At 38.5% G+C, this 25,515-nt stretch overlaps 1 protein-coding gene across 1 annotated transcript; it reads right to left on the bottom strand.

Moving 5' to 3' along the window:
- On the bottom strand, positions 1-24,636 carry Utp25 (UTP25 small subunit processome component). Its single transcript, XM_027934796.2, has 12 exons — positions 24,439-24,636; positions 23,451-23,490; positions 22,302-22,545; positions 19,596-19,766; positions 17,165-17,253; positions 13,730-14,140; positions 11,712-11,931; positions 9,487-9,689; positions 8,350-8,532; positions 8,113-8,225; positions 7,298-7,543; positions 1-875 (listed from the first exon to the last, which is right to left on the bottom strand). Exons 1-12 carry the CDS (start codon positions 24,543-24,545, stop codon positions 632-634), a joined length of 2,271 nt encoding a protein of 756 aa, XP_027790597.2. The 5' UTR covers positions 24,546-24,636; the 3' UTR covers positions 1-631.
- Between the last annotated feature and the right edge of the window lie 879 nt (positions 24,637-25,515).

Raw genomic sequence — 25,515 nt, forward strand, 5'->3', positions numbered from 1 at the left:
TTGTTATCTTTATATAATGAGATTTTTAATGTATATTTTAAACTAAATTAAAACATTTACCATTATGAGTTACAAAAAGATCAGTGAGTGAATGTACTTTTCTAGGTTGGATTAAAGTAGAATATTTATAACATTTTTAAAAAGTTTGGCTGGGGAAAATATGTTTTACAAAATCTGTGCCATCTAAAATTAAGATGACATGCAACAGCAAGAAGTATTCCACTTTCTCAACAAATCTTCACAAGCAATGCTTTCTTTACATGTATGCTTTCCTTTAAGAAAGTGTCAAACAGGCAAATCTGAATTTACCAAGTATAATAAATTAGAGATAAAAATCATAATAGAAGAATTCATGGCTTATAACAAAAAGATTCACAAATGAAAGTTTCAATTTGTGAGTTTTTTAGTCTTTCTAGATCCATCTTGACCTCCAAAGGCTACCAAAATTCGGTTGGCATTTAGCCTTTCAGGAACACATGGCCTGAAAAGAAAGAAGTACCAGATAAGGCTGATGCTGCTTTGTGCTCCTTCCTTCTTATCAATTCCTCCCCTGCAGAAGTAATCAGAAATGGGTGCCACTGGCACAGCATCAGTGCATCATGCCAAATACCATGCTCTGTCCAATCAATTTTCATTTTTCTCCAGTGATAAAGAGGTGAACATTCTTCTTGGATTGTAGCATCTGTGCTGCTCGCTCCACACCAACCACAGCAGCTAACCTCTGGGCATCATATTTGGAATAGAGGACAGTACAGGTCCATGTGGCTTCTTCTCCTCTGCTGGTGGCTTTCAGCATATTACAGATTTCACTGTAGAAGTGAGGATACGTTGGCAGTTCATAGAATATCAAGTTCCTGATACCTTTTATTGTATACCTATAAGAATGGAAAAGACAGAAGCTCTGTCTATGGAGAAACAATTCACAGAAAAGCTAACTCAGAGCTTTACATGGGCATAGTTCACTCTTGCTGCTTGATGTTAGAGGGGATAGACAACAGCACAAAGCAGAGCAAAGCTTATTCTATTTGGTTTAAGAGAAAGATAATATAAATTTGCATTTCTTGAGGCTATTCTACACAGGTTGCGGTGGGGTGAAGAAAGTAGACCAGGATTAAAAAAATTTGTCACAGAACAGCTAGGGAAGCTGAGGCAGGAGAATTACAGGCTCAAAGTCAGCCCCAGCAACTTAGTGAGGTCCTGAGTAACTCAGTGAGACCCTGTCTCAAAATAAAAAATAAAATGGGCTGGGATGTGGCTCAGTGATTAAGTGCCACTGGGTTCAATCCCTGGTACCTGCCCCACACACACACAAAAAATCTGTCACAGAAAATTAAACCTTTACAATTTAATATTACCCTTATTATAATCAGGAAAAATGTGATTTGCTTTAATGGAGATGAGGTCAGACCCAGTACATACACTGTACAAATTGTAAATGCATTCCCATTAGTCTATTCCTGTCATCCTGTAGACATGTTAGCTCCATGGCAGATGTCCCAACTTCATCCATTTACAGGATCCTGCCTGAGGACCCATTAGGCATCATGAGAAAGCAATTAGTTTTAACAGCTTACACATTTCCACCTCTTTCCCTGCTGCACAGTGCTGCTCAGTGGTGGTGGGGGGTGTAGACCCTAGGGACTCACGGTATGGTTCGAGTCAAGGTCAAATGTTCCCTCTGAGACTCCATAACAAAAGAGTTTATACACTGACAGAGTTCTGATTTTTCCTGTTAAGACTGTCTCACACTTGATGATGTTATATTACCTTGAGAATTTTATTTTATTCCTAAGTTTTCCTACTCTTTTTATCTCACAGCTCATTCTAATCTCTCTGGAGATTCTCTTCTTCCCAATTATAATTGTGATCTATTATATGGTTCACCTTTCAACATCACCTTTCCATAAAGAAGGTTTTTGTTTTTGTTTTTTTCCCAATACTGGAGAAAGTAACTAGATACTTCTTCCCACCACTTTAGAGATACAAAATAGAGTGTGGAGGTCTGGTGCCATGCCTGTGAAGTCTGGAATGAACATGACATGCTAAATCTGAGGAGGACCAGGAGAACCAGTAAACTGCTGCTTCATGCCTTGCAGGCAGTGCCAGTAGGAGCCTGGGTGAAGGGCAAGAGTGCAGAGACAGGTCTTCCTCTGGCACAGGAGTACAGGGCTTGATGACACCTGAGAGATCAAGAAGATACTGACAGAAACCCTGCAGCACTCCAGACCCCAAACTAAGCCTTTTGTCTGCTGGAGGAGTCTGAAGACCGAGGTGTACAGAAAATCACCATGGTAACCATCAAATCCAGAGTACACTGGCAGTACACACCAACGCTAATGGCCTAGTGATGAGTACACCACACTTTTAAGTATTATTACCTCAGGCTCCATATTTAATTGAAAATTACAGAAAACATGAAAGAGCAAGAAAAAGATATTAAAACAATAAAGTTTGGGGGCTGTGGCTGTGGCTCAGTGATAAAGCACCTGCCTTGCACATGTAAGGCACCGGGTTTGATCCTCAGTACCACATTAGAAAAAATAAATAAAGATATTGTGTCCATCTACAACTAAAAAAAGACTTTATTTAAAAAATGAAGTTTTACTTTGACTATAAAGCCACTGGAAATCCTATGGGGTTTTACAGAAATAGGCCAATAGAATAAAATTTATTTTTTGTGTGTAAATTTAGTTTTTGGTGGGGGCAGAAAATATAGAGAAGATGAGAACTTGCAAATAAATAGTAATGAACACCAAATTTTTACTTGTGTACTATCTTTGTACTAAATTTTCCTTTCAAAATCTATCCTAAGGAAACAACTAGGTAAGTATACCATCAAAATACATGCATATACATGTTCTTGGCATTCTTGTATATAAAGTCATCCTGAGGTATCTGGATAAGCTTGGTTTTAGGACCCCCTCTCAGATACCAAAATCCACACATGCTCAAGTCTCTTATATAAAATGGCATAGTATTTGCATATAACCTATGCCTCCTGTGTACTTTAAATAATCCCTAGATTACTTATAATACTTAATACAATGTAAATGCTGTGTAAGAAGCTGTTACACTCTATTGCTTAGGGAACAATGCCAAGGAACAGTCTGTACAAGTTCAGTGCAGATGCAATTTTTTCTTGGAATATTTTCAACATGCAGTTGGAATGGCACTAACATGTGCCTCTTTATAAGTCGAGGTATGAAGTACACAATATCTCTTGTGTAGAATTCTTTCCCCAAAAAAGTTTGAGCTAAAATAGCAGTCCCCAAATTGATACACACTGAAATCACTTGGCATTTTTGTCTTCAGATTTATGTTTGGCACCCATCCTCAGACATTGTGATTTAATCAGTAATGGGATGTAACCTGGGAATTGTAATATAGCAAACCTTGGGAAACGCTGATCTAATACAAAAGAAACAATTAGATAAATTCAGATTATGGGATGTTCTATAGGAAACTGGATTGGACTCTCCAAAAATTGTGTTATAAAAATAAATATAGCAAGACAATTTCTCAACTTCAACATTACTGACATCTGAGACACAAATTCTTTGCTGTGGGGTTGTCTTGTGCACTGTAGGATGTTTAGGCAGCATCCCTGGTCTCAACTCAACCTCCAGTTCTAACAACTGAAAAATCTCCAGATACTGCCAAATGTTCCTGGGGAGCCAGACTGCCCCTAGTTAAGACTAAAGTAGACAAAAAAACAAGTTGAATGAATATATGATATTTAACTGGATCCTGGATTGTATGTGGCGGGGAGGATAGGGCAAAGGGGAGGGAAGAGAAAGAGGGGGGCATGGGGTAGGAAAAATGGTGGAATGAGATGGACATCATTACCCTAAGTACATGTATGAAGACACGAATGGTGTGATGCTACATTGTGTACAATCAGAGGAATGAACAATTGTGCTCTACATGTGTACTATGAATTGAAATGCATTCTGCTCTCATGTATAACAAATTAGAATTAAAAAAGAGTTGCTAAATTAGAAAAAAATACAGAGATTACTTTGGAGACAACTAGGAAGATTCAAATAACAGATCATGTATTAGATGATACTAAAGTAACATTAAGTGATGTGATAATGATATTGGAGTCAGATGAAAGAATCTTGTTATTTTTAGGAGCAACATACTGAAATATTTAGGGGAGAAGTATCACGAAGCCTTCTGCAACATTCTTCCTCTTTTTTTTGACAGTGTCCTGCTATTGCCTCAGCCTACATCCTGTACCCAGCTTACAACTTACTTTTAAATGCTTCAGAAAGAAAAAGTAAGAGATAAGTAGAGAGAGAGAATATGTGAGAGTGTGATAAAATGATAACAGCTAGTGAGTTCTGAGTGAAAGGGTTTAGAGACACTTACTGTTAGTCTTACAAAATGAAATCTTTCCAAACTAAAAGTTGGGGGAAAGAAGGATATGTGATAAAATCATGTGTATTAACTTAAAAAATACATCCACATCTGCAAATATATATTCCCAAATATTAAAATATTTGAAATTTTTTTAATAAGCACATAAAACACAAAATAAAGGAAATGAATCCCAATATATACAGTGTGACTGCAATTTTGGTACTAAAAAAATGTAAATATTTGTGTGCCCACATATTTTGTATATTAAAAATAAACAAACAAACCAAACAGGAACAATTTAACCAAAAAAACAGTATGTTTACCAGGGAAGTGAGATTGTAGTTGATCACATTTTGCTTTTGTAACCTAGATTTTCCAAGTTTTTACAATTGTGCAATACCCTTGTAATTAGGAAAAAGAAAACCACTAGGTGTTATATTAAACACACAAACACAACCAAGAAAGCAAATCCCACACATCCAAGAAAACCTCTTAGTCCCAAATTGCCCACAATAGAGAATAAATATTTCCTGGAAATAGACAATGTGACCAATGTGACCGGACCTTTTCCGAGGGGCAGTTAGTGCTGATTCTTTACTTCCTGAGTATCCCTTTTCCTGGACCCCTTCATCTACCTTTCTCCTGCCTCATAAATGCTTTGAATCTCGAGTGACCTCTACAAATACAGCCTAACGTGACAGGACCTAAAACCAAGGGCATTTCAGATGTCTACTTTACCTGCCAAATGTTAATGAGGCAACCACAATTAACCTGAAAGGCTGATCCCTTTGTATGGCATAGAAAGACCAAGTCTATTACTTCTATAACCTGGGATTCTCATATAGGGGCAGGAAGTACTCCAGTAGCTTTTCCAAACTCTGTAAATCACAACTTCAAAGTTTCCAACTTCCCTTGGTTGAGAATCTTCCCTGCTGAGGTAACCCACTGTTAATACACAGGAAAAGACCTGTAAACCATGCTTGGCAGGGCAATCACGACCAAATGCCCATCCAATCTGGGGTTTCAGCACCTTTATAGAAAAAAAAATCTTCAGGATTAAATTAAATTCTCATTTTCCTAACACTGTCAATTGTCATAGAGAATATAAAACAATTTCAGAGTTGGATAACACAGTTTACATGTACCTCAAGAGCTGGGGATGTGGCTCAGTGGTAGAGCACTTGCTAGCATTTGTGAGGGCTTGAGTTCAATCCCTAGCAACACGCACACATGCACACACACACACGCACACGCACACACATGCACACTTTTTCTAAGGTCAAATACAAAACCAAATCACAAAGGCATTGTAGAACAAAACACCCATCATCAGTGTGGTGATCTCTCAAGCAAAAAATTCAATAGTTGAAAACCCTGAGATAATTACTGCGTAGAACTCTGAAATACCTTACTGTGTTTCATTCATCTTCAGCACAAGAAATACCCATTAAGTCAGTTCACAGCAAAATACAACTGGCACATACTGAGATTTGTCTTTATGGTGACTTTGGGGGCAACAAGGCTAGTAAATAAACTGTAAGACAAGAAACTGTCCTGTCTACAAAGGGCTCCTCTGATTCCATTCCCTGTCTTTGAAAAGTAGCTAAGATATGTGAGATCAGTCCTTAGCCCAGCACTTGCTATAGACAATGATTCTAGGAAGATTTCCAATCCACCCACTTCATTTAAAGGGCTATCTTTCTTTTTTCAAGCAATAGAAAGCTAGGAGCTTCTAACACCTAGTGAATATATCTGGCCCCAAACAACTTCCAGCATAAATGGAAACCATAGCTTATTAGAACAAAGCAAATAACGGTACCAACAAGCAGGCATTCATTAACACTCTTTGGCCAAGCAGTCTTATCTGCCAAGAATGGCAGATAAGAAATTTAGTTAATTTTCAACTCTCCATTTAGCAGACTACCTTAAGAGGTCATGTCAGGCCAGCCCTGATGCACCCAAGGGGGCGACTGGGATTCCTCCCTCACCATCCTGGAAAAGAGAACATGGCTGGGAGCACCACTGTAACATCAGTATAAAATAAAAGTCATGCAATGCCAAAGGTGCAACATCTAATGTGATCCAAAGCCAAAGCCTAGAAGACTTCTGGCTCATCTGGGATTCTCTGAGAAAATGCATCATTCATTAGATCAGAACTTAAATTCATTGGCTGTTATTGTGAAATCAGAAAGAAACAAGAAAGATAATGCAGTTTCCATCCCTGTTAGTAGAAATTTTTAAAAAGCCTTTGCTATTGTCAGCAGAGAGATTTAGCAAAACAATAAAATACCTGAGCTCTGAGGCCACAAAGAGATTGAACTATCTTGAAGAGTCCCAGAAGGCTTAACTAGCCCTCTAATTAGAATTTAAAAAATAGTAACAATGAAAAGGTCAAGCAACATTTTACCTGTCACCTGGTGGGGAATCTAAGCAAACACTGAAACCCTTAAAAAATTCAACTCTAAATCCTTTTCTTTTTTTTCCTCCTTCCAATACCAAGGGGCCCACCGTTCTGGAAGGTGAAGAAGTTACCATATCCACATCTCCTCAGGATCACTACAACTTTCTGAACATGAGACAGTGCTCAGCTTATATTTCTCTTGACTACAAAGCCCTCAATGCTTCTGTCTGTGCTGCAGTGACAGGTCCCTGCCCTGCCTGTATTTAGCTGAGTAGTTCCTGAAGAGTGCAACCAGAGATGCATTTCAGATTTACATACAGGTTACATTCTTGTCCCTATAACCTTTCCAACAACGCCCAATTTGGGGAGGAAACCAAGCAAACAACCAACCTACCAAGATGAGTCTGTCCAGCCCCCAAACCCTTTGGCTTCTCTGTAAGAATGCAAAGCCTACCCTGTGCTGGGAAGCAGTCTATGATCTGCACTGCCTCTCTTCTTCAGAAAGGAGGTGAAAACTGGGCACTACTTTACCTTTTGTAGAAATGGAAGCGTTCTGTGAGAAGCAGAAACTGTTTCTCTCCTTTAAGGAAGAAGTGTCTGGCTCTGGAGATACCAGATTTCTGTGTGTACTCGCAGATATGGGTGAAGTTCAGTTCCTCCTTCTTGAAATAATTTCGAAGACGCACAAAGTCAAAGTAGGACGGGACATAGATGAGTGTGTGTGACATGACTGCGTCACGGTACTGAGGCAAAATCTTGTTTACAAAAAAGTTAAACCTGATTTGGAAAGGCAAAAGGCAAAGTTAATTGTCTAGAGTTGATCCAATAGTATCCACTAACTGTGTGACCCCAGGAAAATCACAATTTCATGTTAAGAGATTAGTTCTTTAGAGGGCAATATGATTTACCTCCTCTCAGAGAGATTATATGAGGATATAATCGTTGATATGCACATTTAAAAAAGTATCAATAGTATTTATCATAAAAAAATATGCAATGCCATTATTTTCCAGAGAATTATTCTAGGAAATATATACCATACCATAGCATTCATTCATTCATTCATTAAATAATCACTGAACATCTTCCATATGCTAAACACCATTCTGGTAATTAAATACAATGAGGAAAAAGAGGAAAATTTTACACAAAAGAAAAACAGTTCTAGCTCTAAAGGTTTGACAAGGAAATCGCTGACATGGGATAACTTGCAGGATTGAGTTTAATTCTCTCATTAAATTTGGTAGACAGTAATCCACAAAAGCAACACTGAATCCAATTCTAACTCTGTAAGCCAAAGTTAAGTCTATGTGGCCTCCAAGGGCCCAAAAGGAGGGGTGGGTTACCTGGAATCAATCACTGAAGCTAGGTTTTCAGCTTCCATCCTCTGGAAGACATGTGGGAGCTGTACCAGCACATGGCTAATGGAGCCTGTCAGTGGAACATTCCTCACGGCCACCTGCCAGCAGTTAACAAAACCTTTAGGAGGTAAGGCATGCCCTGTTGACCAAATCATCTTTTGTTGTATGATCCAATAATAAACAGTGCTTCATGAAGATCCAGAGAAAATGGAGAGAACCTACCTGTCCTTGTAAATTGACACAGTACTTATTGAACACTGAGTTGATCTGGGCATCCTGCAGGGCTCCAAACAGCAGTGTCTGGCGATAGTACTTGGACCAATTATTGAGGCTCCACATTCGCACTCGAGAAAAGTCGACTCCATGAGAGTCCAAGGGCAGTAAGTTCATATGGTTCATCAAATGCTTTGAGCAAAGATAATGCTACCATTAATGTCTACTGAGCACTTATTTGCTAGTCAGAGCTTAGCAGTCTAGAAGTATATCATCTCTCTTAATCTCATAGAGGATGTACTATTATCTTCCAAATTACAGCAAGAAAACTTTGGCATAGAGGATGAGTGACTTACCCATCATCAGCCAAATACCCCCAATATTAAGTTGAAACTGGCCACCTCCTGAACTTTTAAACATAAAAGATCAAAATGGTATCTATTCCTTTAAGAATAGGAACATTCCTTAAAAGGAACTTCTGAAAATGCCACTCTGATTACTCTTCTATGGGCCCCTCACTTCTTGTGAGCTGCAAGTTCTGGAGTTATAGGAAAAGTGAAGTCCCATCTGCCTTAAATAACCAAACCTACAGTTCTATGATAAGGATATCCCAAAGAACAGTTTTTCAACCCTAAAACAACAACACTGAAGAGTATGTGAAGAGGAGCAAAAAATTATAGCATAAACAGAGTAGGGGGATAAAGTCTTCCTATAAAACAAGATCCCACATTAAGAAATCTTAGGCAATGTTTTCCCATCTTCGCTGAAGACCAAAGAGAATGAGCATAAACTCAATGAGGACTTATTAGGTAAGACATTCCTAGTGAGGCTTCTCATCTATTTATTTATGCATGCACACATGCATCTATCCATCCACTGGCAGAAAGAGACCTTTAAAAGGAAGAAGTCTTTTCTGTAGATTTGAAAATATTGACAAGAATATTTACCCTCCAGATAGTTTAATTGTTGAATCATCTCTGGGTAGAAGGAAGAAAAGACTTTTTCTCAAACTGGAAAATGTGGAGTATTTCCCTGTCTTCAAACAGAGTTTTGATCTGGACTTACACCTTTTAAGACTTAAGCCACCGAACTTCTTGTCTTTCTAAATAAGAATGTTGTCCCTCTATATGTGAATGACCACATTACCAAGACATGCTCCCAGTTCTGCATGAGGTAAATGTCAGCTTGATCAATGATGAGAAGCTCAATAGAAGACAAAAAGTCAAAATCTCTCTTCTTCTCTCCTTCTCCACCAATAATAGTCCTCAAGCCCAGAGGGGAGGCAATGAGGATGTCTGAGGAGTAAAAGGGGGCATAGAGTCGGATGCTTCTCTGAAGTATTGCCACTCCTACACAAAACCAAGTACAGATTGGCATGTTAGTCGCTTACAAGCTAGTACCTTCTGCCCTTTTAAAGCATCCTCCTCTTTTACACTTGCCACATTTCTCTGTTCCTCTGATCATATACTTGTGCTCAAAGTGCTTTTTTCTTTTGCAGTACTGGAGATTGAACTTGGGGGTGTTCTACCTCTGAGCTATGTTCCCAGACTTTTTTATTTTTCACTTTTGAAACAGGGTCTTACTAAGATGCCCAAGCTGGCCTGAAACTTACAATCCTCCTGCCTCAGCCTCATGATTATAGGCATACACCACCATGAGTGACTCAAAATGCTTTAATTATTAACAAATAACAATGATGATAACCCCTCCTGTGGCTACAATCCCTTCAGAAAGCTCCCACTTTCATCTTCTTTCCCCCACCGTCAAACTTCTCCAGACAGTCAGTCTTCTCCTCATTCGAGCCTCCCATTTACTTCTTAATCCACTGGCATCTGGCCTCTGATTCTCAGGACTCCACGGAAATGACTCCTGCTGAAGTCCCCAACAGTGCTCAGTTACCAGTTCAAAGAACCCTCTTTAGAGTTTCTGATCAAGAATAATTATGTGCATACTAAACATATCTTCCCTGAAATAGTACTTTCCTTTCTAGTAGTTTTTATAACTTCAACACTTAATTCTGATTATCACTACCCTGATCCTTGTCCATTTTTCCATATCCAAATGCTTCTTCCACAGACCCCTGGCTGGATTCACCTGTCAATTCTACCCACACTCTAATAAAGCTTTTGATAAATATATTCAATAACCATGATTCTAATAGTACCTTCACATAAACCACATTTCTAGCCCACATTTCCTCCTTTCAGATCAACATGCCAACTGCCTGCTAGACATCTGTACATTTCAAATGAGAGAATGACTTATCCCCTTGCACTTTACATTGCATATATACTAAAGCCTGTGTGAATCCTAGGCTGTTTCAGGCTTTGGCACCCAAATACCTCTGCACAGACAGTTTCCTATCTGAAACATTTTCCTCCATTCCAATTGCTATACCCCTCCGCTACCCCTGCAACAGGCTAAATTTCACTCAGTTTTCAACTTAACAGAAATAGCAGCAATGCTAGGATGGCTTACATAACCACCCATCCATATCTAGGGAAAGGGTTGGCTTTAAATGGTCCCAGAATACCCACTGCATACTTCTTATCCTATATTGTTTGTTTTCCCTTTAGGCAGGACTTCCTTGGCAGAAGGAACCATAACTTTTATTTCTATATCCCCAGGTTCTTACTGGTGCCTGGCATGCTATAGATACTCAGTAAATGTTTGTGAATACACGTGACTAATGCATATTTTCACAAGAACTTTATCAAGGTACAATCAACCAAGTAAATGAAAGCTGGATGAAAAACAAGCAAAATGCTGGGTGTGTGCCTATAATCCCAGGGCTCAGGAGACTGAGGCAGGAGGATCATAAGTTCGAGGTCAGCCTCAGCAATATAGCAAAGCCCTAAGCAGCTTCACAAGTTCCTGTCTCAAAATAAAAAAGAGCTGGGGATGTGGCTCAATGGTAAAGTGCTCTGGGGTTCAATCCCTTGTTTAAAAAAAAAAAAGAAAGTGAAAACCTGGGTGGGAGTTAAATTACATGAGGAGATTATTAGGGACGGGTGATATATACTGTACACAGTAGACAGGATGGAAATCCATCCTTCTGCACAGCGGCTCAGATCTATCTACCTCCCCTATCACTTTCAACTTCCCTAAGAATCCTTTGTAGCCCCTGACTATGTGCTACCAGCTACAGGTAGACTGAGTCATTTGTTATAAATGTGCACGTGGCTTCAGAGACTCCATTTACCACATTAGTCAAGGCAACACCCTGCCCTGGCAAACAAGATATCTAATGCACACTGGTTCTATTAAAAGCAGAGTCAGTGACCCATTGGGAGAGCACTAATTTCCAACTTTCTAGCCTCTAGCTATAGCTTAGGTCCCATGGTATCCTAGGCTTGACAAGGAGAAATTACCAATCCTGAAGTGGTCATCGATGTTGCCCATAAACACAGCTTCATAATCCTCAGGCCTCTTCAGGTTGGGGGGTCTCTCCTCAGGATCTGATCCATATTCTCCCTGAAACCTCTTTTTGTTGCTCACAATGATTTTCTTCTTGCTGTCACCCTCGAGGAGGCTGATGAAGAGCTGCACTACCCGCAAAGCAGCTTCCCGGAATGGCACCAGTATTAGTACCTGTGTGTGGGGAGGGCAATGACAGCAGTGGTGGGGACAAAAGAAAGGAATAATAGCTCAGGTGAACTAGCTGAGGAAGAGGAGTACAAAAGCCTGCACACAGCAGTGGCCCCTGACTATATCTACATCACCCACTTTGCATAGGGCATGGTTTGGTACTAGAAGCTGAACATCTTTTGTAACCATAGCACAGGACATTAGTCCAATGGGTCCATGGAACACATACCTCAAACAGAATTTGAGAAATACTTTTAGCATAAAAAGACAATGCCTATAATAGATGTATTCACTAGCAAAAACTCAAAAACATAAATACACAATGACTTTGAGAAGGAGTAGTGTTATACATTTTTCTTTGTCCCAGAACTTAGTATAGTATTTTTATCCAGGAGACCACTCAATAAGTAAATGCTGAATAAATACATGTAATATGTAGAGAAGAAATAAAGAAGATAAGGAAAAGGATTAACACATTATTACTTTTCTAGTACATTCCCTAATATATTTTTCTTGATATAATTCAATGGGAAAAATAGGAGTTGGTTTCTAAACTTTTTGAAAAAAATGCTTAAAGTTACTGTTAAGAACAAAGAAGGCATTTATTAAATGGTTAATTTCTAATTATCCTTTTGTAAATGATATAATAATTAATGAATGCAAACCCAGTCAAATCAGGCAATTCACCAAATTATAAATATGTTTTATGGGTAATCCGTTTCTTATTCTTTTATGCAATGCTAAATTCAAACAGATAACCTTATAATCCTGAGGTTTAAGACTCTGAGGCAGCTTCCTAGAACAGCATCCAGGTAGGTCAAAGGAGTGCAGTGATTCAGTACACAAATGATGAACCAAGATTAAGAGGGCTGAGTTATCATCCAGCTGGGACACTATGGAAGTGGCTCAGATTTGGTTTCCCCAGCTAGCAAACAAGGGAGTTTGACTAAAAAATCTCTAGGAGCCACATCAGTATCAATATCCTAGAACCCAATTAAGCTCAATGCAAAATCTAAAAAGATAAGCCTTTTTCAATATGGAGAGACACAGGCTAAAGGGTTGAGGGGGACAAAGCCTTAGCTCCATAACATGAAAAGTGTAGACAGAATTAAGAAGTGCCTTTCCTATTAAAGCCTCACATCCAATGGAACTTAAGACTTACCAGCATAAATAAATGTAGTCATAACTTTAAGTAGCACTAACTTTAGAGCAGTGAAAGCAGATTTTTGTTTTCAATGATTTACATATTCATGCTGCTTAGTAAAAAGAATCCTCAATTCCAATCCCATCTCTGCTACTCTTTCTCTGGTTCTCTTTAACAAGTTCCTCTATAAATACTACATATTCATGCTGCTGAGTGAAAAGAATCCTCAGTTCCAATCCCATCTCTGCTACTCTTTCCCTGGTTCTCTTTAACAAGTTCCTCTCTAAATATGGGTCTCTGACCCTAGCTATGTTATACAGGGATTGGGTAAAAGGTTCATTAAGGTCCCATCCAACTCTAAAAACCACAAGGAAGAGATTTATAATGTAGTGTTCTTTGTGTATGCTCTGGGTTTGTCTTTCAGAAGAGTATCCTGAATTATACCCTTTTTATAGTTTTCACTGTCAGAAATAGTCCACTGTGCTGTCTATAGCACTGCTCTGATATTATCTGGCCCACTTAATATGCTCATTTTGGGGTACATTCATTATTCCAGTCAATTATTAAAACACTCAAGTACAAGCTAAGTGCCAGACACCTATATGACAGTACCTTGAAGCTTCCTCTTTAAGGGCAAAATTTCCTATTGTCACTCACCTTGGGCCTCGTTAGCCCTTGGTCCCTGAAGTCATCATCATCACCCACCCCAAGTTTCTGGCTTCGGCGTCTGCTATTGTTGCCAAGCACCTGGGCATTGGCTTTAAGGACATGATTTATCACATGCAGGCAGTATACGTGACGGATTTCTTCCCCATTCTTCAGGGCAGTCCTTTCTGGGTAGAATAGGTCCCGGTAAGAATTCATAATTAAGAAGAGCTCTTTCTGGAGGGGAGTGAAGGAACTATTTGATTTTGGAGGTCCAGATAAGAACTGGCTGTTGGTTTTGGTCCAAGTGGATTCCAAAGGCTTCTGGAGATGAAGGGACTTTAAGTCAATATCCTTTGGAGGCTTAAATGTTTCCAACTTCTGAAACTTGGATGAAAAGACAATCTGACCCAGGATGGGCCACTAGGGGAAAGACAGATCAAGAACTAAGTTAGAAATCAATAATAACACTTGGCATTTAGTAAGTACTTTATAATATACCAAGAACTTTCAGTATTTATAGATCATCTCATTCAATCCTCACACAACCCCCCACAGAAGAGATACAATAATACTCATATTACAGTGTAAGAAATGTTGAGGCTCACACACAGATAGTAGAATCCATACAAAGTTTACACAACAGGGAATGAAACAGAGGGCTAGTGCTCAAGGCTTCTGACTTCAAATCTGAACTCTTTACTCTACCAGGGTTTCCCATACTGTTCTGTGGAACACATTTGGGGAAGAGTCAAAAAAGGGGCTCTGTGGTCAAATAACTTTGGTAAATATCACAAAATCTAATTCCCTTCAAGATTCACAATGTACATTAGATCCTTAAGGTTATGGAAAGTCTTAAAACAAGAACTCTAAGTTGTTTAACCCAGAGTCTTCCAAATTTATTTGAAAACAAAACGATGTTTTCTTTCTTTTTTTTTTTTTGTCTTTTATTTGAGATATACCTGTTAGAATCCTAAAAGGAATATAATTTTGTGGGACATGCAGCAAACTTGCTGGTCTAAAAATAGATTACTACAGCATGATTCCATTTAACATTTTTGAAACAACAAAATTACAGAAATGGAGATCAGATTAGTGGTTACCAGTGGACAGGAATGCAGAGTGCAAAGGGAGGTAGATGTGGTTATAAGAGAGCAACAAGAACCCACCCACGATGTTATGAACGTTCTGCACTTTGACTGTGATAGTAGCTACAGGATCCCACAATGACAAAACTGTATAGATCTAAACATACAGAGCTGAACAGGAGTACAACTGGAGAAATCTGAATAAGATACATAGATGGCATCAATGCCAATTTCCTTATTGTGATACTGTAGTTCTGACAGATAATAACATTGGGGGAAGCTGAGTAAAGGGCACAATAGGTCTCTGCATGACTTCTTATACCTGCATGTGTAGCTTTAATTAAAACCTCAATAAAAACTTGTATTAAAAAGAGGATAAACAACTCTCATGAACAATATCAGTGGTAAAAACAAAATAAACTCTGCCCAACATGTGAACAATTTACTTGTGAACGATCCCAGATATCTCAAACAAGGGAAAAATAGGGGTATAAGATGAGCATCCCTACTCCAAAAATCTGAAATGCTACAAAATTCAAATCTTTAAAAAGTTTCAAATTTTGATCTCTCACCCTGCACAAAAATAAACTCAAAATGGATCAAAGACTTAGACACTAGAACAGAGACCCTGTGCCTAATAGAAGAAAAAGTAGGTCCAAATCTTCATCATGTTGGCCTAGGACCTGACTTCCTTAACAAGTCTCCTAAAGGGTAAGAAGTAAAATCAAAAATCAGTAAATGGGATGGATTCAAACTAAAAAGCTTCTCAGCAAAGGAAGTAATCAATAATGTGATGAGAGAACCTACAGAATGGGAAAAAATTCCTTACCACATGCATCGCAGAGTACCAATTTCCAAGATATAAAGAACTCAAAAAACTTAACACCAAAAAAACAAATAACCCAATCAATAAATGGGCTAAGGAACAGAACAGATACTTCACAGAAGAAATATAATCAATCAACAAACGTGAGAAAATGTTTATCATCTCTAGCAAATTAGAGAAATGCAAATCAAAACTATTGTAAGATTTTATCTCACTCCAGTCAGAATGGCAATTATCAAGAGTACAAGGAATAAGTGTTGGCAAGAATGTGGGGGAAAAGGTACACTCATACATTGCTGGTGGGACTGCAAATTGGTGCAATCACTATAGAAAGCAGTATGGAGATACCTCAGAAAAGTTGGAATGGAACCACCATTTGACCCAGCTATCCCACTCTTCGGTTTATACTCAAAGGATTTAAAATCAGCATACTGCAGTGACACAGCCACATCAATGTTTACAGCAGCCCAATTCACAATAGCTAAACTATGGAACCAACCTAGAGGCCCTTCAACAGATGAATGGATAAAGAAAATGTGGTACATATACACAAAGAAATATTACTCAGCCTTAAATAAGAATGGAATTATGGCATTTGCAGGTAAATGAATGGAACTAAAGAATATCATGCTAAATGAAATAAGCCAATCCTCCCAAATCAAAAGCAGAATGTTTTCTCTGACAAGTAGATGCTGATCCATAGTTGGGGGTGGGAGGTGGGGTAGGGAAGAATAAAAGAACTTTGGTTTGTGTAGAGGGGAGTGAGGGGAGGGGTGGGGCTGTGGGGATGGGAAAGATAGCAGAATGAGACAGATATTATTACCCTATATATATGTATGAGCACATTACTGGAGTGACTCTGCACCATGTACAACCAGAGGAATGACAAGTTGTGTTCCATTTGTGTACAATATGTCAAAATGCATTCCACTGTCATGTATAGCTAATTAGAACAATTTTTTTTTTAAAGTTAAAAAAAAAAGTTTCAAATTTTGGAATATTTTGGACTTCAGATTTTCTCATTAGAGATATCAATTGGTAATGTCTATGCAAATATTTCCAAATCTGAAAAAGTCCAAAATCTGAAATACGCCTGTCCCAAACATTTCAGATAAGGGGCATTCAGCTTATATCTACTATTATTACTCAGTAAACTAAATTACTTTATTTTTGGGTAGCATCACTCTCTCCCTCTAACCTGAGATCAGTAAAGTGGAAAGAGGAAGATTAAGTTGCCATAGGATATGTGACAACCCTCCTTGCAGATTCTGGTCTAAATCCTGGAGCACCTGTCTCCAAGGCATCTCTTTCATATCATTGTATTATACCGTATTCCCACTCCCACTTCCCAGTGCTTCTTCTAGCTATACCTGTGTCCCCCTAGGCTGTTCCAGCCTTCCAATGTCCTGCTTCCCTAACAAACCATGTACTATTTGGTATATACCATATATTCTAGGAACCCTCTAAATCAAAGACCTCTGTTTTATTTAGAGTTTTCTTCTTTCATGACTGGGATTACCAAACAACACTTACTTTTAGCTGATGGGTAGTTTTGGGATTTGTGGCAACAGCCTGAATTTCTTTTTCTTTCAGTTCTTTGTTCACATGTTGTACAAATGGATCTAATTCAGAATAAAGAATATTGATACCTTTAACACAAATGGCAGGGGTTTTCTGGGCTTCCCCTATGCTGATTTTCATGCTGCCCACTCATACCTTTTTCCAGCTGCTTTCCCCATCCCCTATCCCCATCCAGAGCCTAAGAGTTCCTGAGAGGTTTATCTCCTAAAGAGGTTCTTTAATCATATTATTTCCAACTCAAAAACCTTTGAAGAAACTTTCTGGCCCAAAATAAGAGCATTATAGTCTATACCTCCAACCTGCTTCTTTAGTAATTTCTATTTGGCCCTAAAATTCTTTTGTCTCTGTATTTTTCCTTCCTTTAACTAAGAATTCTAGCCTCTCCTTCACCTTATATTTTTTATATTCAAAAAGTATCAGTGCGGGGCTGGGGTTGTGGCTCAGTGGTAGAGTGCTTACCTAGCATGCATGAGGCACTGGGTTTGAGTCTCAGCACCACATACAAATAAATAAAATAAAGATCCATTAACAACTTAAAAAATTTTTTAAAAAGTATCAATACAATATTACCTTGACTCAAAATAAATATTTCCCAAGGGCTCACAAAGTATTGGCTCCACTAAGTGGCTGTCCTAGGTTCACTACTGACAGTCATCCCTCTCTCCACTCAAGTCCCCTACCGCACACCTCACCTCTCCCAATACATGTTATGTGCATTTAGTAGAGAACAAGATCCCTGAAGGAAGGTTCCATGTCAGATTGATCTTATATTGAAATACACATAAAAGCTCTACCTAATTCAACTAAAATGAGCAAATGATACAAATGATAGTACTACATTTTGAATAATCTTTAGTTCTTTGAAGTGCTGACTACACAACCTTCTCTCCCAGTCTGCTCATTAAGAAATGAAACATTTAGGGCTGGGGATGTGGCTCAAGTGGTAACGTGCTCACCTGGCATGCGCAGGGCACTGGGTTCGATCCTCAGCACCACATAAAAATAAAATAAAGATGTTGTGTCCACCGAAAACTAAAAAATAAATATTAAAAAAATTCTCTCTCTCTCTCTTTAAAAAAAGAAAGATTGAAGCAAAGTGTGAAAGATGATATATCAAGAACTATGTAATGTTTTGAACAACCAACAATATAAAAAATAAAAAAATAAAAATAAAAAAAGAAAGAAATGAAACATTTAGCCAGGTGTAGTGGCATGTGCCTGTAATCCCAGCAACTGGGAGGCTGAAACAAGTTTGAAGCCAGCTTCAGAAACTTAGTGAGGCCATGAGAAACTTAGTAAGACACTGTCTCAAAAAATAAAAAGGTCTGGGTATGTGGTTTAGTGGTTAAGCACCCCTGGGTTCAATTCCTAAACACCCCCAACCTCCCAAAAAAGGAACATTAAAAGTTAAATGACTCATTTAAGGATCCAAATGAGAAAACTTCAAATAAAATACAACTTGTATTAAATGCCTAAGATAATAGTGAACAATACTACGTAAGAATTCTATGTGCTAATAAAAGTATCCAGAAAAACTTTAGGACAGTTAGGTTTCCTAATGTTTCCTCCAGGGTTTCTAAATTTTGTTGGTTTAGAATGTTTGGAGTTTGTGCTAAAATTCTATAAATTCTACCTGTTATTTTTCCTTCTCTTGCATAATGGCAAACACAACTAAATGAGCAAATGAGGGGTAAAATTTCAGTTAATGGTAAAGCTAGATTGAGGAAGGGCACTAGGAGTAGGAAAGGCAGTCAGAACACAGAATGACACCAACCTAATTTGGCTCACCCAGGCACAGACTGAAAAAAGACCTGTTGAGAGAGACTTGCCTAAGCCTTCACAGAATATCCTGTTCAACTGAATGCTGATTGGACACAGAAATAATTAAGAAACTGAGGAAGATGAGCGAGACAAAAAGGAGTTTAAGTTTTAGAGGTCCTCCTTGGTAAAAAGGACCATCCAAACTGGCCACTTCTGGGTCTCACAAATCTGAAAATTTAGTGCTACCAGGAAGAATAAGTAAGGTATAGAAAGAAAAATGGGAAGTACTTTCTCATTTTATTTTTTCTTTTTTTCCTGCTTGGGAAGAAAATCAGTAGTATTTCTCTAATCCTAAATCCAGAAATGTGAGGCCTGGGGAATTGGCCTTCCCTACTACCATTCTTAAGCTGTTCACGCTCTTAAACATCTCTATGCCCCAACACCAACTACTGAAAAACACAAAATATCTTGAGAAGTAATTTTTCCCAGCTCTAGATTTAACCACTAAATTATATGTTTTTATTATTGCTAGTTCCAGTATAAGGAGACAAAGCATGTATTAGTGTCTAACCCCACCCACCAAGCACCTGGTGAATTCCAACAATACATGCTGTGCTCTGACCTTGTGATACTTTCGGGGAACAGTTGTCTCCACTTTCCTCTTCCAGAAAATTGGTTTCCAGGCTGAACAGTGACTCATGTTTGGCATCTGTGAACTCCTCTGGGGATATGTCTGATGTGCCAGGTGGTTCTTTCCCATCTTGTCCCTCGGGGTCAACAGATAAGGTCACATCTGTAATTTTGAAAAATATTTTATTATATTATTTACTCATAAATATAATAATACTTTTGTTGAAAAATATAAATTCTTTAGCTTATATCAACATTGATGTTCACTGCTATTCTGTACTTTTAGGTGGAAGACATAGATTTCAAAATTAAGCCTGATTGTTGACCTGGTATAATGTTTAATTTGGTCAACTTAGCTGGGCCTCAATGCTTAGATATCTGGTTAAACATTACTTGGGATATTTCTGTAAAGGTGTTTTAGATGAAATTTACACTTAAATTGGTACACTCTGGATGACTTGGCCTTATCCAAACTGTTGAAGGAAGGCCTGAATAGAACAAAAGAAAGGGTCGATATCCTATAATCAAGAGGGAAACTTTTTTTAGTAAACTGCCTTTAAATTTTAACTCCAACAAAGGCTCTTCCTGAATCTCCTGACTGCCTTTGGAGCTGAACTGCAACTCTCTCCCTCCTGAGTCTCAAGCCTGTCAGCATCCTCTATCAGATATTCTGCATTTGCCTCATGACCACATGAGCCAAACTCCTTAAAATATATCTCTTTCTATATAAACACATCTGATTAATTCTGTTTCTCTGAGAACTCTGATTTCCAGTTCTAGGAAATTACTCTGAAATGGTACACCAAAAAGTACATGAAAGGCTTTTCAAAGCAGCACTAATTATGGTAAGAAATAACTAGGAAAAAAATGACATGTCTATAAATGGAATGTTAAATAAATTACCACATATCATTTACAACTGAGCACGATAGTTACAAGTTAAAGTGAATCCAGTTACATTACAGACATAGGAAAAAGCCTATAGCAAATTATCAAAGAAAAAAATAAGTTATAAATATGTATGAGACCACTGTACATATACATACAGATATAAGTACATACTTGAACTCATACACATATCAATAAAAACACTGTCTTGCCGGGCGTGGTGGCACATGCCTTTAATCCCAGCAGCTCAGGAGGCTGAGATAGGAGGATTGCAAGTTCAAAGCCAGCCTCAGCAATGGTGAGACCCTGTCTCTAAAAAAAAAAAAAAAATACAAAATAGGGCTTGGGATATGGCTCAGTGGTTGAGTGCCCCTGAGTTCAATCCCCAATACCAAAAAAGCCCAAACAAACAACAAAAAACATGGTCTGAAAAGTTCTAGATACAATATTAAAGGTGCTTATTTATGGGTGGTAAAGATAGAGGGTAACCATACTCTACCCTCTTAAAATTTCATAGTAGATATGCTTTATGTTTCATTAAAAGGAAAAAAATTCATAAAAACCAACAAACAAAAAATCCAAACTAAAACTCCATAAACTCTAAATCTCAGGTAATAAATTTTTATCCCAGTAAAGTTGATTAGTTAGAATACTAACAATGATATGTGACACCTTAAAGTACAGGAAAAAGTCGGCATTAAGATAGTAAGATGTGAAGTCACCTGGATATATTCAAGAATGAAATACTGCTCCAGCACCAAAAAGGAATGAACAAGTAAGATGTGAACATGAATGCATCACAGTAATGTGAGCAGCAAAAGACGGACAGGAAAGGGTTCAGAGTGCGAGATCCAATTTATACAAATTTCTAAAACAGATAAAAATAATCTATAGTGAAAGGTATCAGGCCACTGGCTGCCTGATGTCAAAGGTGGGAAACTGATGACAAAAAGACAAAATGGAACTTTTTGGAGGTAATCGAAATATTCCGTATCTTGATTTGTGATGGCAATATTTATTCACTCATCAAAACTCATTTAAATTTGGCACATTTTTCTGTATGTAAAACACACCCCTAATGAAACTGATTTTAAAGTTAAAGAAAAAAGTCACTGAGAAGTCTGAGTGATGTCAGGCAGTGGTACACACTTACAATCCCAGAAACTGAGGAGGTTGAGGCAGGAGGATGGCAAATTTGAGGCTAGCCTGGACAACTTGGTGAAATCCTGTCTCCAAAAAAAAAAAAGAAAGAAAGAAAAAGAAAAAAAAAAAAAGAAGAAGACTGTGGATGTAGCTCAGTGGTAAAGTATCCTTGGGTTCAACTCCCAGAATTAAAAAAAAAAAAAGCCTGAGTGAGATGGAGTCCCTTTGGGATTTCAATTCCAGTTCTTCCCTTAAGTCTTCCCTAATTTATCCTGTCAGTATACAATGGTACAACCACTCTGTATCTCTTCAACATCTTATGCTTGAAAATTTTTGGGCATTTTTGTCTACCTTTCATCAAATTTGACCTCCCTAAGGAAGGAACAGTAATCTATTCAAAAAACTGAGAGGTCATAATAAAAAATTATGTTCTTCCTTGGTGTCAGGGAATGTTTCAATTGCATGACAAAGGCCCTGAAATAGTAGCAAAATGATATTTCTGCATTTTTCTGGCAAGGGAGCTCTGGGTTTCCATCAGATTCTCAATATATAGTCAAACCCCACAAGATTAAATCTCTGCTCATGCCCAACTTACTCCATACAGGAGGGAACTGTGCCCAATCTGCACCATCTGGCAAAGATAACGAGTCAACACCAAAACACTTACTCTCCTGCATCTTAGTAGATGCTGTTGCAGTTTCTTCTTCCACACTGACATCATCATCAGCACTTTCATTGTTCATTTCTGCATCATCTACAACACTGTCTTCCTCCTCTTCTTCCTCCTCTTCTTCTTCAACTTCTTCCTCAGAAACATTCTTTAATGAAGCGAGTAGTTTGTGGTACCCAGAAACTTGTTCTGGTTCACTTTCTGACTCACTTTCTGAATTTGAACCATCTGAACTCTCCGACTAAAAGGAAAATGGGAACTTTAAGAACAAAAACTGTATTTTTCTCATGATCACCCTAAGACTATTATCAAGCCAACAGGTTCAGACTTCCTTAAATGAAAACAAACTTTGCCACTTCTATGCAATTTCATCTATTCAACCAAGCTCAGTGCCAAATTTACTTAAGACAGGAAAACTAGCTTGGAGTTTATAAGCTCTTCTATTCTCTGAACACTAATGCTCCACATGGTTAGAAAACTGACTTTTAAAAAACAGAACTTAGGCATGATGGCAGACACCTTTAATCTCAGTTCCTCAGGAGACTGAGGCAGGAGATCATACATTTGAAGACAGCTTGGGCTGGGGAGACTCTATGTTAAATATAAAATTAAAAGGGCCAGGGATGCAGTCAGTGATAGAGTGCTTGCCTAGCATGAATAGGACCCTGGGTTCAATCCCCAGTAAGACAATAAGCAAACAAACAACCCCCATGGAACTATAGTTTATAATGAGACTGAATTTATGTCCCAGATATTAGTCTACATGTTAAAAGGACCAATAGGAAAATTATAAAACAACAAAAAATGTAGTATCTTTGAGTTTGTTGTAATAAAGGAACATTGTTCATTTGCACTCTATTTGTAACTTCTTTTATGCTAAGCAAAAAAGAATGCATTAAAACACCCTCTGATAAACTTCTTTACCAGGGTCTAACAGGCTATCATCAAGGGACAGTCTCAAATTCTGGCTTCTGTACAAATTATCACAATAGAATTTTTACGGTCATTTACATTAAAAAAACTAAGCAATATTACTAAAATAGTAGCTTACATCTTAACTGAAGAGAACAGAAATGTAATAAAACCATATATATATATATAAAATCTTAAAGAACTAACTATTATAAAGAAGGTATAAAGCATTACCAGTTGACAAATCTGTGGTTTGGCTTCCTTTCCAGAAACCCTGAGAAGAAACAGGGAATGTTAAACTCTACTAGTTTGTAATAATTACAAAAATGTCTTATAATTTTAAATGAAAAGGACAGAATACTATCAAAAGTACATTATAACCCAATGTGGTAGCTCATGCTTGTAATCCAGCCACTCAGGAGGCTTATACAGGAGGATCACAAGTTCAAGGTCTGCCTCAGCAATTTAGTGAGGCCTTGAGCAACTTTGCAAAACTCCTTCTCAAAAAATTTAAAAGGGCCTGGGGATGCAGTTCAGTGGAAAAAGTGCCTGTGGTAAAAATGTCCCTGGATTCAATTTGCACTAAAAAAAAAAAAAAAAAAATTGTAAAAACTGCATACTCACTTGGACAAGAATTACAAGACTATGACAAACCTGTAACTGGCAAATGAGAAGTTTAATGACATGACATGTCAAAAACGAGTCACATAGTAACTGGCTCTCACCAAAAGGATACAACTTAGCAGAAAAAAGCCTCGAGGTTCACCTTTTCCAAGCAAGTTTCTTAATTAGAATATATTTCTAACTACAGATAAAGCAGCCCAACGTGGTCGATAAGCCCTAAGACAACCTATCCGGGCATTTCCAGAGGACCCACAATCACCGATACAGCTGCTCCCTTACGGTAATTGGATATGTGAATACTGTCAAAGGCCCCAACCAATTATTTAAACATACACCTTAGAAGAGCTCTGCCCACACAGAATGAGTGTGTCGTTCAGTCTAGTTTCGGACTCAACAAAAACTAGAAGACGCGTGAAGACCCCTGTCTCCCAGAGTGATGCCTCCAGAATCCTCCCCAGCCGAACACTGGGGGAGCCGGGGAAGTGTGGGAAAAGGACCGAACAGCTAATCCTGGGACCTGCGGACCCAATCTGGGAAATGCCGGCTCACACCGGGGACAGACGACAGCAGAGCTGGCCCCAGGCAAGCTCCTCCGGACCTGTCATAGAAGGGATGCTCCTCGCCGAAATCTCTCAGATGCTTCTTCTGTTTTTTCGTCAGGTTACTGAGTAGCTGGCTCTGGCTCCTGCTCCCGCGTTTGCCCATTTCTCCCGCCTCAGTCAAGTTTTCACCAGGAAATTGTCACATCAACACAAGCATGTGGGCTCGCCCACGGCGCTTTACGGCGGAAGCACGGTGCCATAAAGCAGATCCGCCTTACGTCGCGCTTGTAAGACCGGCGCTAGAACTTCCGGGTCCAGATCCCGCCCTCTGCCGACGTTCTTTGGAAGAGTGTGCACGCGAGCTGGTTGCGTTCTCTGAACCGCAGAACTTTGACTACGCAGGCCTAGGGACTTCCTGGGGTGGATAATAGGTCTGGGTAGAGGCTGGGAATTTGCTTTGTGCTTCTGTGTTGGTTGTGGGAAGCAGCCAGAGTAAATGGGTAGTAGCAGAAACGGTTGAATGCAGTGACTTTAATATTGTACTATGTTAAAACTACCAACTTTTAAGGTTGCTGTCACATCTTACTTCATCGTCACAGTCTTGTTAATAAGCCTGATGTGCAGATGAGGAAATTGATGTAAGCATGAAAAGGTTACCCACTAGCAAGAGATGAGATGAAAAACCTGACTTTGTCTAATGCACACGTGTGCTTTTACATGAAGAACCCAGCTTCAGAGGTGAGGTTTCCATCCTCACCCCTGAATTTTCTGAGAGTATTATCAGAGCCCCTTGGAAACAATCTTTCCTCTCATTCTTCTTTTGAAAAAAGCAGAAACACATCCAGAGAGGTGAAGTGACTTTCCTAAAATCACCCCGAGAGTCAATGTTAGAGAAGACTGTGTAACTAAATCTATTGTCTCAAACCTGACCTCGGGCAAAGGAGGATGAAAAACTTTAAGGTGAAGGAACCATTCCGTCTCAATTGCGTGGTATTTGCATGTTGTATACAATTTCCAAAAAAAATAAATAAAACTGTACACTTAAAAGGGGTGGATTTTACTATGTTTTAATAACAACCTAAATATAGGAGCTGGGACTGTAGCTCAGTGTTAGAGCACATGCAAGAGGCCCT

Source organism: Marmota flaviventris, chromosome 12, assembly GCF_047511675.1.
Source record: "Marmota flaviventris isolate mMarFla1 chromosome 12, mMarFla1.hap1, whole genome shotgun sequence".
In the NCBI taxonomy this organism is placed as follows: domain Eukaryota; kingdom Metazoa; phylum Chordata; class Mammalia; order Rodentia; family Sciuridae; genus Marmota; species Marmota flaviventris.

Coding starts and splice junctions, on each gene's coding strand:
- Utp25 (XM_027934796.2), bottom strand. CDS start 24,545: ATGGGCAAACGCGGGAGCAGGAGCCAGAGCCAGCTACTCAGTAACCTG. Junction 22,546..23,450: donor AACCACAGATTTGTCAACTG/GTAATGCTTTAT, acceptor TTTTCCTTTTAG/TCGGAGAGTTCAGATGGTTC. Junction 17,254..19,595: donor TTCCCCGAAAGTATCACAAG/GTCAGAGCACAG, acceptor ATTCTGAATTAG/ATCCATTTGTACAACATGTG.